This window comes from Microtus ochrogaster, chromosome 2 (genome assembly GCF_000317375.1).
Source record: "Microtus ochrogaster isolate Prairie Vole_2 chromosome 2, MicOch1.0, whole genome shotgun sequence".
In the NCBI taxonomy this organism is placed as follows: domain Eukaryota; kingdom Metazoa; phylum Chordata; class Mammalia; order Rodentia; family Cricetidae; genus Microtus; species Microtus ochrogaster.
Window position 1 is genome coordinate 48,114,583 of NC_022010.1, and position 13,715 is coordinate 48,128,297.

The following is a 13,715-nucleotide window of genomic DNA, read 5'->3' on the forward strand; positions in this document are numbered from 1 at the left end:
GAACTCACAGAGATCCACCTGCCTCTGCCTCCCGAGTGCTGGGATTAAAGGCGTGCGCCACCACCGCCCGGCTCATTTATGGAGTATTATACATAATTCTAAATTTCAAAGATATAAAAAATAAATTCAAATTGTTTCAATTTCGAATGTCATTTTATTGACAATAGGTAATATGAAGGAAGGAAATAGCTTTTGATTATAGAATGATGGATTTGCTTCTCAATGTGACCAAAACTTTAAGAGGCAAGAGAAGGTGCAGGATAACATGGTGGAAAGCACAAAGATCTTTTTAGTGCCTCATTGAGGTGAGTTTGTCTGACTGTCCTTTAGGATTTGAAAAAATGAAATTCATCTCTTCCAATGTTAATTTTCTCATTGACAGAGGAATGTATTAACTAACCCATATTTCCTTCAAAGAATTATAATGGCAATTAAATAAACAAACTGACTAGCATAATAGTTGCCTAAGATCATCAGAAAACACAGATAATTACATTATGAACTATACCAGTGGAAAACTTATAGTTAGGTATTAACAACAAAAATAATTTTATGGTTGGGGATCATCACAACATGAAGAACTGTATTAAAGGGTCACAGCATTAGAGATTGAGAACCACTGGACTAGTACAATCAGAATTGGATAAACTGTCCATGTTGTCCCTTCACAGATAGGGACAACACAGACATCCATTTCTAAAGGTTAGGAGAAATACTTCATTTACTATCTCTATTATAGTAACATAGGACTATATAAATACAATCAGATTATATCAACTAAAAATTCAAGGCACATTCTTATACAATTTATTTCTAATAAATATTTTTGAACCATTAAAGAATCAACACCATTCATGACATAAAATATTTATCATTGAGAACAGAACTTTAAGACATCTGATTCCAAGTCTGAGAGCTATACGAGCTGCCACAGAAACCAGTGGTGGAGACTGGAATTCCTACCTAGGTCCTGTATTATAAGGACCAAGTTTTACTTCTCTTTTGTTTATGTGCATCTCTGGTTAGAAAAAAAAATCTGATAAGGACCAAGTTTTACTTCTCTTTTGTTTATGTGCATCTCTGGTTAGAAAAAAAAATCTGATAATCATTTCAAAGTTCCAATCAATCCAGTATTGACAAGTGTTAATTCTCCTATTTATCTAACACGAGAAGTTCCCTGACTGTTCATGCAACGAGATAGCTTTCTGCCATGCTCTCTCTCACTCCATAATCATTTATTTCTAAGCTCAGAGCTTGTACTGGATGTAGAGGTCATAAAGAATTTAATTTTTTCAAATTTGAATTTTTATCTGTTGATTTTAAATTTCAAAAGTTTAACTACTGTATTTTCAGAATCTTGTGATGTAACATACAAGTATAAAATACATCATTATATAAATGAATTGAAGCAATACAGACACATTGTGTACATGCATGTATATTATAGGCACTTAATTAAAGAGCTTAGTACAATATGGCTTAGACAGCAGTACAAAAGGTTTATTATAGGAAATGAAACTTAATCAGGGCATTTATAGAAAAGGGATGTGAGTAAATCACAATGGTAGGAAAATATAGTTTGGTTAAGGAGCATATTTTTATACACAAGAAAAAGGAAATTACATTTTAGAAGACTTGGAATATAAGCTTAAAAGCTTAGACCTTATTTTTATGGGGGGAATATAAAAATATCCAGCAATTTTCAAAGGTTCCTAATAGTTTTCTCATGGAACTCTGACAAGTTCAGAGCCAACATTTGTCCTCTGGACTTTCTTAACTTTAACAGCATCACATGTTTATTATAGAAAACACCAGGGAGCAAATCCAGGAGAAACTGGTAAAACCTGAATCTCACTTGCTTGAATATTTTAGGAGGCTAAAATGGAAACCATTGAAGGAAAGTTGCAAGCTCTATGTGGTTGTACAGGATAGGTGTGAAAAATGGTACAGAGTATGGATCAGCAAACTTCAAAAAATGTACGCAGAGACCGCTTGTGGGCCATGAGACTTTTTGATTACTCATTTCTGCCTCTGAAATGAAAATCAGCCTTTGAAAACATATCAGTGAAGAAGGATAACTATGCTCCAATAAAAGCTTATTGTGGAAATTGAATTTCACAGAATTTCAGAATGTCAAAAATATTGTAATATCTCTTCCTGCTTTATGAGTAGTAGACGCCAAGACAGATGTCAAAAGTGACACAAGTGCAGGGACGGTGGGCAGTATGATCACAGGGATGACTGGTAGAGTAGAAAGTTCAAGAGCATGAGCAAAGGCAAGTCACACTGGACACTACAGGGTGATTGGGAGGGCCTCACAGCAACCAGCTTCCTGCCAGCAGCATTACATTTGTACAGTTTTAACTTCTATAATGGGCTTCATTAGTAAGAGGGTGTCTGAAACTATTCAGGTTACAAGAGGGTCAAAATGTATGTGTTTATTGCATATGTGTATTTTTATACAACTATAATGCCATATTGCATATTTTGGGAAGCAACCTGATTTTCAAAAAATATATTAGTATGATATAAACATTTTTCATATCAGTACCTATACTCACAAGATGAGTAGCACTGTTATATTTTTAGTGTAACACACCCTCACACTCCCTGTGCCAATGTTTGGAATTGCTCATTCGCTCGTCTTTACATCATCATTGCTACCATAGGAATTCTTAATTTTCACCTTTCAGCTATGACGTTAATTCCTCTATGGCACAGGGTTTGGTACCGAAAATCACCATTTAAATGTGTTTGAGGGTATTCTATTTTAACAAAAGACATCATAAATTAAAAATATCCCCAAGAACTATAAAAGATTATTTCCACACTAGTTAGAGTAAAGTTTCAAAATGGTCAAATCACAGCTCTGACAAAATGAGAAAGCATTGAATTGTCATTGACACAGTAAGTCAGGTTTATAATTTCTAAGAAAACCACAACCTTTCTCCTTTAAGAGAAAACACAATGACTACTGAACTAACAGAACATGATTTGAAATGTACACTGAAACAAAGGATGAGAGAGCAGGTACATGACAATAATGATCTGGAATATCAAAAATAAAATTATGAAAATTAAAAATTAAAACATCAGATTGCATTTCCATAACAAAAATTGCATGCATGTTGAATGTGTTTTTATAAAAAACACATTACTAAGCACTCATGAATGGATTTAACTCAAGCATCATGACTTAAAAAAAAGTTATTTGCCTAACCTTTATAGAACTTACTCTGATAGGAAGTACGGATCCGTTTCGTTAAATCAGGATAAAAGTTAGACAGCCCACGCATGCAAAAGTTGTCTTTGGAACATGCCAGAGCATCAGCATCAGCAGCAGGCAGAGGAAAGAGAGAAAATAGTCTAAAGTGAAAGGAAGTGATATCATACCAGAATCTAGAACAGCCAAGGTGGAGAAATTGTAGCAAGATTAGGCAATCAAATTAGAGAGGAGATATTTTAAAAATAAATCAACTAGAAAGGTGATAGATGAATGATGGGAATGCTGTAGCCATTTTATTTAACCACATATCTTATAAAGCTGGTGGCATATTCTTCTTACATGTTTCTACCATGGTGGAATTATTTCATTTGTAACACTATATAAAAATATTTTGTTCATGTTAAGATTATTATATTTAATCTTTCATCAATTAAAAAGGCAGCTTAGATACTTTAGTTTTTGTTCTGTAATAAAAAGTATGCACTCACTGTAGTTATAAAATAAAATAGACATTGAGTTTAGAACTTCATCAGTTTTTATCTATATTTAAGCTATCAAAATTCTAATCTGTAATCATTATGGCTGAAACTCAGCGGGTTTGAACTACATACGCTTTCCTAGTCAAAACATTCACTCTTCTATACCTAAGAGGATATCAGCCAAATCATTGACGTGCTGGCAGAGGATCTACAGCTCTTGTGAACAATGGGAACCTCCATCCTCAGAGCAGCAGCTTCTCATTACCTGCCCCTTATAGCTTCCTGTCTTAAACACTCTGAACTTTCAAAAAGAGTTGCCTCTTCTCCAAACATGAGACAATAGCCCTTACTCTGGTTATCTTCCAAAAGCTAGCAGTGACAAGAGGCAGAATCTGCAGAACTAAAATGTCCAGGATACTAAGATAATACTGAAAGCTGAGGTCCTAAACCAAAGCCTGGCAAGCTCTGAAGGACAAATGCTGTGCCTCTGGCAAAGGGTCTAAATCAGCAAGCATTAAAGTCTACAAAGAAAAGTTAACGAAGAAGAATGTCAATCAAACACCATTGGTTCAAATGGGAAATTCAGTTAATGTTAAAACGGACCCTTCTGCAAATGGAAAATAACAACTACCATATATTATAAAATACTCTTTTATGGGCATTTTTAGTAAAGGTCTCAATATTCAGTTAATTATTGGTAAAGTAACTAACTAGATAATAAAAATACAAAAATGTATGGATGTTAAAGCCACTCATAAGGATATACTGAAATCCTGTAAAATTTTGGGTAACTCAGGCTGCCACAGTTTGACATCATGTCTTAATCAAACCTCACATTTCATTTCTCTTCCAGTTAAGCTACTTTTCTTGTCCTGCTAAGAAAAATTGCCATCTTTCACTGCATTGAAAATATCAGAGAATGGTATTTATTATGTTTATAAACATATGTCCAATTTAGTCATCAGTAAAAATAAAAATATGGTCACATTATAGCTACTTAAAAATGAAAAGTGATAATGACCTTAAACTGTATTTGAAAGAAGTGAGACATTTTAGAGAAAAGTTAAACTGTTTAAGTCCAAAATTTTTTAACAGCTTTTCATAACAAGAGTACTAATTTTTATATCAATAGGTTCTTATTTTCTGTTATTTCTTAAAAATCCAACCTAAGAAACTTAAGATGCTTCCTAACTTCAACAGCAAACTGAACTTTAAGCACTGCTCAGTCCTATTCAAAGGTTATTGCTGTTTTTTCCCAGTTTGTTTATTTACATGTTGAGTCAGTTTTCCATGCATTTGGATGGCATCATGCAAGGAAGACAATCTGAAAGAAAACAAGTGAACAATTGGAGTTCAAAACCCATCTAGTTTGCCTCCTACCTGCAATGAACTGCTTGTTTTTTCGAGGAGACCGGGGCTGTCGCTGGTACAGGTCACTTGATCTATAGAGGTCAATGGTTCCCATACTTAGTAGTACTGTCTTCTGTATGAAATCCACCACAACCAACCCAGTGCAGTTTCCAAATGCGACTCTGAGGGGAGGAAAAACAAAGAACCAAAATGTATCATAAGCATGATTATTTATCTTTAAGTTAAGTAGAAGATTACTGGAAAATAACCTAAGATTGGGGACATGAGACCATGATTAGTGATTTAAAGTCAGGAAATAAATCCACTGTGCATAGAATAGATAGATTGAATATAATAACCATGACGGATTACTGCAAACAACAGAGATCGTCTGCAATCATTCTGAATTACAAGTTTTATCATTTAAGCTGTGATCAGTAACATGGTCTTTATCTTGATTTTATAGTTTTACAGAATGACAAAATTCTTTTCCTATGCAAAGGGTCATAGGTCAAGAAATCAACACACTAAATAGACACAGTTGCTATGGCTTTTGCAAATAAGATAGTGATTATTTTGTTCCAAATTAATAATTATCTTTTCCTTTGAACCCATTCCCCTATCCGTCCTCTGGTTTCTTCTTCCTCCTCCTTCCTCTCCTCTTCTTCCTTCTCTCCTCCTCCTTCATTTTTAGAACAGGGACTCCCTAGGTATCCAAAACCTCCTTGAACTATAATCTTTCTACCTTTGTCTTCCAGGAGACAAGGTGTGCACCACTACATTTGGCATATAACTAGGGTTCGATATCAGGTAGGTTTAAAGAAATACAGATTAATTTATAAAAAACATTTTCTTCTCAAATTTTGTTCATTACTGTCTCCAATGTATTAAAAGAGAAATACGATTTGACTAATTAACAAGTTGATTAATTAGAGCAGCTTTCCTAGGCTGGTTAAGAATTTTGGTCGCCTGAGCCATTAGGTACATATTAAGTCCTATATCTGCCCATTTACAACATGCTGTCTAGATAAACATGTGCATTCTGTAATTTTTGATTCCTAAACTAGACATGTACTCTGTATGGCTATGATTTGTGTGTGGTTTAAAAGCTTCATACTGTATTATTACTTAGATTGAATCTTGTTTATAAACTATTGCATAGTTTCAATCTTATTCTTTTCATTCTGCCACATTGCCATTCTTACAAACATAAGAATAAAATAAGTCAGAATAAAACTTTTATCCACTTAAAATGGTTTCCTAGTTCAAATGAATTTCTGCATAGTCTAGTAAGACAGACCTCGAAATCTAGAAAAAAGTATTGATATAAGACTCAGAAGTCGGGACCACAAGGGGTGCACCCACCCATTGAGACAGTGGAGCTGATCTATTGGGAGCTCACCAAGGCCAGCTGGACTGTGACGGAAAAAGCATGGGATATAACTGGTCTCTCTGAACATGGCGAACAATGAGGACTGATGAGAAGCCAAGGACAATGGCACGGGGTTTTGATCCTACTTAATGTGCTGGCTTTGTGGGAGCCTAGCCAGTTTGGATGTTCACCTTCCTAAATATAGACGGAGGGGGGAGGACCTAGGACTTACCACAGGGCAGGGAACCCTGACTGCCCATTGGACTGGAGAGGGAGGGGGAGAGGAGTGGGGGGAGGGGGAGAAGGGTGGGAGGAGGGGGGGAAGGGTGGGAGGAGGGGGAGGGAAATGGGAGGCTGGGAGGAGGTGGAAACTTGTTCTTTTTTTCCTTTTCTCAATAAAAAAAAAAAAAGACTCAGAATATCCAGGGTTGAATTTTACCTGTCTGCTTTATAGGTTATATAACTTGGAAAGAAATTAATTAATCTAGTTTATAAGTTTTTTAATAGGAATCAAATTCGAAAATTGTTTTAAAGTACTCTGAGGTTTCTTCATAGAAATAAAAATTAATTTTAATTTGAGTAAATGTAATAGTATATGTATTTAAATCTTTAGTCTTTACGGTATTGAAATGTAGCTAATTATTCTATTATAAGCAATAATGAAACTTTCAAAACAATGCTCAATTTGAGTGTATAATAATGATAAATAATTTTTGTGTTGGATTTAAAATAGAAGGAACTACAAAGTTACACTGTAATACTGGGAAAACCAGGAAGTAGCGATTAAACAGTCTGTGAAGAAATTGGATTTAGTCTACTTTAAACAACCAGAAAACTGGACTTGATATATTAAAAAAATTTTGCATATTAGGCAGTAGTCAGAGGAAGGGGTGAGAGGAAGATGATAGCCTCATAAACATTCTAGCTTAGCAAACATTTCCTGAGGTAAAGAAAAGAAATTTTAAAAGGCCGGTGATCTCACTGAATCAAAGAGACAGGTATCAGGAGGGAAGGCTGCAAAGCAGCTAGAACATAAAAGGGAATATTAGCGAAAGCTACACATAGGAACTATTCCAAGGATTTGAAAACCATTCCTACAAATCAGAGCTACATGCTAATGTGGATATCCATGTGAAGAACTACCAAAAGCTTGGGAAAAAAAACAAAAAAGAAGGCAGAGTGGCTTCCAAATTTTACAAAGCTAAAAGAGTTCATATTACTATGAACTATTATATTACAAACAGAGAAGACTTCAAAATGTCAAAATCAGTACTGGCATAAATTAACCGTAGAATTAATTCTTCACCTACTCTAGAAAAGGTTTAGAACAATAATTACAAATAACTTTTTTCCCAAAACAACATTCTGACACCATTGAAAAGAATCTAGCAATATAATATCAAAAATATAAAATGTCGTAGTAAATCAGTGTACAAAGGCAGTGGATATGGAAAGAATTAGGAAAACTTTGAACACAAGAATGAAACATTAACTTGGACTTCCCACAGGTCAGGGAGCCCTGGTGGCTCTTCGGGCTGATGGGGGAGAGGGACTTGATCGGGGGAGGGGGAGGGAGGTGGGAGGCGGTGGTGGGGAGGAGGCAGAGGTCCTCAATAAATAAATAAATTAAAAAAAAGAATGAAACATTAATTAGTAGAAAAAAGATATTAAAAGTTCTTTAATATATATAGTATCTCTCATATATATATGAGATATTACTTGGAATATATATAGTATATATCATGAGAGATACTATATATATTCCAAGTAATATCATTTCATAAGGCTAAAATACATTAAATGATAAAGTGAGAAACAGAAGTTAAAAAAACTACTCAAGTTTTAAATCATTATAAACATAAATTAAAGACTATCCATATAAAAGAAGATTTGAACCATACTGTCAGAGTTAAATATTGTTAATGATCATAAATATTCCTCCAAATTCAGAAAAATTTCAAAGAAAATCTTAGTAGATATTTAGTTTATATTTGTTTAAAAATTAAAAATATGATTGTATGACATATATGGAAATATAAAGGACTAAGAGCAATCGAAACAGTTTAGAAAAATAGGAGAAAAATTAAGAGATTTAAAATAAATAATTTTAAGATTACTTAGCCTATAGGAATCTTGGGGTAACTAACCAAGCAAGTGAAAGACTTCTACAATCAAAACTTTAAGACACTGGAAAAAGAAATTAAAGATATCAGAAAATGTGAAGATCTCCCATGTTCATGGATTGGTAGGATTATTATAGCAAAAATGGCAATCCTACCAGAAACAATCTACAAATCCAATGCATCCCAATCAAAATTCCAGCACAATTTTTCACAGAACATGGAAGGACAATTATCAGCTTCATATGGAAGCACAAAAATATCCCAGGATAACTAAAGTCATCCTGAATAATAAAAGAATTGCTGGAAGTATCACCAGCCCCTATCTCAAACTGTACTGTAGAACTAAAGTAATAAAAACAGTACGGTATTGGCAATCAATGAAATCAAATTGAAGACCCAGACAAGTACACACACCTATAAACACTTGGTGTTTGAATTTAAAAAACAACAACAAATACACACTGGAAAAAGAATCTTCAACAAATAGTGATGGTCAAAATGGAAAACTGTGTAAACTTGTACAGCCACTATGGAAATCAGTGTGGGGGTTCTGGAGAAAGCTAGGAATAGATTTACCTCAAGATCCACCTATCCTACTCTTGAACATTATACGTAGGGAGTTTCTAGGGCATACATGTCTGAATGTTTGCTGTGTTGGTTTAGTAAGCAAGTATAAATTTGGTCCCTCCTTACCTCACACTGTTGTGATTTATTCCCCAATACAGATCTCTGACTCTGGAAGCAAATACTTAATTCTGCCCTCCTACAGATATAACCTAAAATTACATGCATAAATAAAAAATTAAATAGAAATCAAGATAGCATATTACTGACTTAAAGACCGATGTGGGTAATAGCATGTCTAGCAAACGTGTGCATTTATTGTGGGCCACTATTTGACAAAACGGCAAAGGGAATGCAGAGAAAAATATAATGTTTTTAATAGATGATGATGAATCAATTGAGCATTCATAAGTAAATAATTGGCTAAATCTCACTGGGTCTTTGGTTATGACTTTTATCTACCACTGGGGCCTCATATGCTGCTGTTCTGTATCCAGCACTGGCTATGATCCCCTTTTACCTCTCATCCCTGAGCCCATAATACTGTTTAGTCTCTTTTTTCCCATATCCAAATAACCACATCACATTCCAGAGACCTTGGTTCAGGTATGGCAGATGATCTAGATATGCTCATGCTTCATGCACTAGTGTTGCTTTCCAATCAATTATGACTGTGCCCCAGTTGTTCTAGCAATTCTATGTGCTTCTGTTCACAGTATCTTGGCTCCCCCACTTCTCTGAGTACTTCCATATCAAATACTGCAAACCATTACTAAAAGTGAATCTACACCTTAGATCATGTCTATATGCTAAACACATTAGACATGAAATGAGGAATTCCCTTAGAAAGAATTCCCATGCATGAGAGAAAAGAACTACAAGTGAAAACCAGGAACCTTCTAGAACTCAATGAGTTATTGCAGATACTGGAAACTTTGGCAGGTAAAGACTCCTGGAGTCCTCACCAAGGAAGAATTCAACAGTCAGAAGTAACATGGAAACTATATCATTGTATCCTTCTTGAACAGAACCTTCTCTACCCCATCTAATTAATACCTTTGCAATCACCTGCAGGTAAGTTTTCCCTTACTATATCTACTTAGAAAAGTATGATGTAAACCAAGTGCTCCTAACCCCTGAGCCATCTCTCCAGCTCCAATAGACAAGATGGTTAATCCAAAACAGAAGGGAATCATGCTGGTTTTGTTTTTATTTATTAGGTTGAGACAGCTCATCTTCATTGTCAACATGATCATGATTCATGATCACATCATTAATCAACCAAACCCCAAGCTTCTGATCACTCTTGTAAGAGATTTTCCAATCAGATTATTTGAAGTAGGAGGACTCAGCCTAAATCTGGGTCATATATTCAGGTGGCAGCCCACATAAAAAGACACAGAAGAAGTAAGACTTTGGTTTTTGCCTCCTTGCCTTCACTCCTGCTGGAAGGGAAATCCATCCTGTTTCTGAGACATTGCTGAGGTATTAGAAACAACATTTTGAAGATTCCAAAGTAAATCGATGATCAGCAGCTCCATAAGAATTTACTAGAACTCCAATACTAGATTGGAACTGTTTAGGCATAAGCCTCATATACTGAACAACTACAGGGTTCTCATCCTTTCTGTCATACGACACCCATTGTTGGACTACAAGGACCCAGGCTGTGGCCAGTCTAATAATTTCTCTCCCTCTCCAGTGCAAGACTATCAAAGGAAAAAAAACTGTTACAGTAATAAGCAAGCAAATTATTTCAAAGAATAGTTACCTGAGAAATAATCCAAAATTATATTTTTACTATTAATTTTTGTATGATTGTAAGGGCATGTGTATGAGTTAAATGTGTGTGTATGTGTGTAGAGGGTATTTGTATGCACATACATATAAAGACTGAAGGTCAACTTCATTTATCAGTCCTCAAACACTGTCTAGTACTGGAACTTTCTGGCTATCATTTCTTGCTGAATCAGTAAGCTCCATAGTCAGTGAGAGACATACTTTCAAAAGATTTAGATAGTATTTGTCTTAATGAATTAAAAAACATATCAAGACCTGACTATACGCTGTATATAAGACACTCATTTTAATTCTAAGAACATCAGTAAGTTAAAAGTCCTAGGCTTAAGCACAGTTCCATGAAAACAATTAAAAGAATGGGTAGATTCCATAAAAATTTAAGTTTCAAAAATTAAAATGGAACTATGAGATCTAGTGACCTCATATTTCGGTTTGTATGTGAAGTAAACAAAATCAGTCAATCTGGAAAATGTGCATCTAGTACTCACGTATCATTGCTCACAGCAGTCAGCAATAAAAACAGCCCTAGTGTCTCCTGATAGGCAAACACATATAGAAAAAATGTGATGTTTTTATTATCAGCGAGATTTTATTTAGCTGCAAAATTAAGGAAATCTACAATAAATTTTCTACTTAAAATTTGTATAAAACCATTAAAGACTTGAATTAGTCAAAACATACTTGTTAAAGAAGAACAAAACTGCAGACACCACAGAACCCGGCTTCAAAGTATATTGCAAAGTCATAATTACTTAATATGGTACTGTGATTATTTTATACACAGAACAATGAAACAGAATTGAGCACAGAAAGATACATCCACAAACATGTAGTTAACTAATCCTGACTCAGGAACTAAGAATACAAGACAGGGAATGATAAGTACTAAAAACTGTATTCATACTTAAGAGAATGAATTGGGGACCCTTATCTTCTGCCATTCACAAGAATTAATTTAAAAGGACTTAGTCCTAAAACCATAAACTATATACCTGATAACATATGGGGGAAAATATCCTTTACACTGTTCTTACCAAGCGCAAACAGAGGTATTCATCAAACTCGGAAGATTTCGCATAGCAGAAGATATAAACAACAAGAATAAAATAGGAACCAACAAAATTAGAATGTTTAGAAAATATGTACCTCTGAGTAGTACTCTAATGTGCAAATGTTCCACATCTTCTTTATCCATTCTTTGGTTGAGGGGCATTTAGATTGTTAACAGGTCTGGCTATTACAAACAATGCTGCTATGAACATAGTTGAACAAATTCCTTTGTAGTATGATTGAGAATTTTTTGGGTATATGCCCAAGAGTGGTATTGCTGGATCCTGAGGTAGGTTGATTCCCAATTTTCTGAGAAACCACCATACTGATTTCCAAAGTGGTTGTACAAGTTGCATTCCCACTGGCAATACATTAGTGTTCCCCTTATTCTACATCCTCTCCAGCATAAGCTATTACTGGTGTTTTTTTTTTTTATCTTAGCCATTCTGACAGGTATTAGATGGTATCTCAGGGTTGTTTTGATTTGTATTTCCCTGATAGCTAAGGATGTTGAACATTTCCTTAAGTATCTTTTAGCTATTTGAGAAACAACACCATCTTAAATTTTGCATGCAAAAGGATGGAATTAGAAAACACTATCCTGAGTGAGGTAAACTCAGACCCAAAAAGATGAATATGGTATGTACTCACCCATAAGTGGAAACTAGCTATAAATAAAGATCGGACCTATAGTTCATGATTCTAGAGAAGCTAAGTAATAAGGTGAACCCTAAGAAAAACATAGATCCACCTGGAAAGTGGAAACAGACACCACCTGACAATATTGGGAGTATGGGGGTGGGGGAGGAAGGGAAGGTGGAAGGGGAAGAGAAGGGGAGAAAGGGAGGGGTGAGAAGAACTTGAGGGAATGGGATATTTGAGAAGGAGGAGGGAAAAGATGAGAGCAAGGAAAGAGATATACTGATCAAGGGAGTCATTATAGGGCTAGCAAGAAACCCCAAGAATTAGAGAAATTCCCAGGAATCCACAAGGATGACCCCAGCTAAGACCCTAAGCATTAGAGGAGAGGAGACACGATCTTGACTGGCGCTGTAGTCAGAATGAGAAATATCTTAAGTGTCACCATAGAATCCTCATCTAGCAACTGATGGAAACAGAGGCAGAGACCCACACCAAAGCACTGGATTGAGCTCCCAAAGTCCAGTTGAAGAGTGAGTGGGAAGAATGGGAATATAAGCAAAAAGGCCAAGACCATGATGGGTACACCCACTGAAACAGTCTACCTGAGCTAAAGGGAGCTCACCAACTCCAGCTTGACTGGGAAGGAACCAGCATAGGACCAAACTAGTCCCTCTGAAGGTGGTTGAGAGTTGCATGGCTGGGGCACATGCAGGGCCACTGGCAGTGGCACCGGGATTGATCCCTACTGCTCGTACTGGTTTTTTAGGAACCTATTCTCTTTGGATGATACCTTGCTCAGCTTAGATATAGTAGGGAGGGCCTTGGACCTTCCCCAAAGCAATGTGCCTTACCCTTTTTGAGGATTGGATGGGGGTGGGGTGGGAGGGTACGTGGAGGGAATGGGAGCATGGGAGGGTGTAGGAACTGGGAATGGTATGTATAATGAAAAAAGATAAACACCTTTAGTAATGTGGCAGGATACAAGATCAACTCCAAAAAATCAGTCGCCCTCTTATACACAAAGGATATAGAAGCAGAGAGGGAAATCAGAGAAGCTTCACCTTTCACAATAGCCTCAAACAGCATAAAATATCTTGGGGTAACTCTAA

General features: G+C 35.6%; 1 protein-coding gene across 9 annotated transcripts in view; it reads right to left on the reverse strand.

The window, feature by feature from the left end:
• Positions 1 to 13,715, reverse strand: part of Stxbp5l (syntaxin binding protein 5 like) — a 250,576-nt gene that overhangs the window by 79,591 nt on the left and 157,270 nt on the right. For 6 of the 9 annotated variants that reach the window (XM_026785905.1, XM_026785895.1, XM_026785887.1 and 3 more), the window contains exons 19-20: positions 5,086 to 5,237; positions 3,236 to 3,307 (exon numbers count right to left, since the gene is read on the reverse strand). In XM_026785905.1, the coding sequence (XP_026641706.1) occupies positions 3,236 to 3,307; positions 5,086 to 5,237 (224 nt within the window). The remainder of the gene's footprint in view (positions 1 to 3,235; positions 3,308 to 5,085; positions 5,238 to 13,715) is intronic. The other 3 variants (XM_026785910.1, XM_026785901.1, XM_026785891.1) reach the window with 1 other exon arrangement.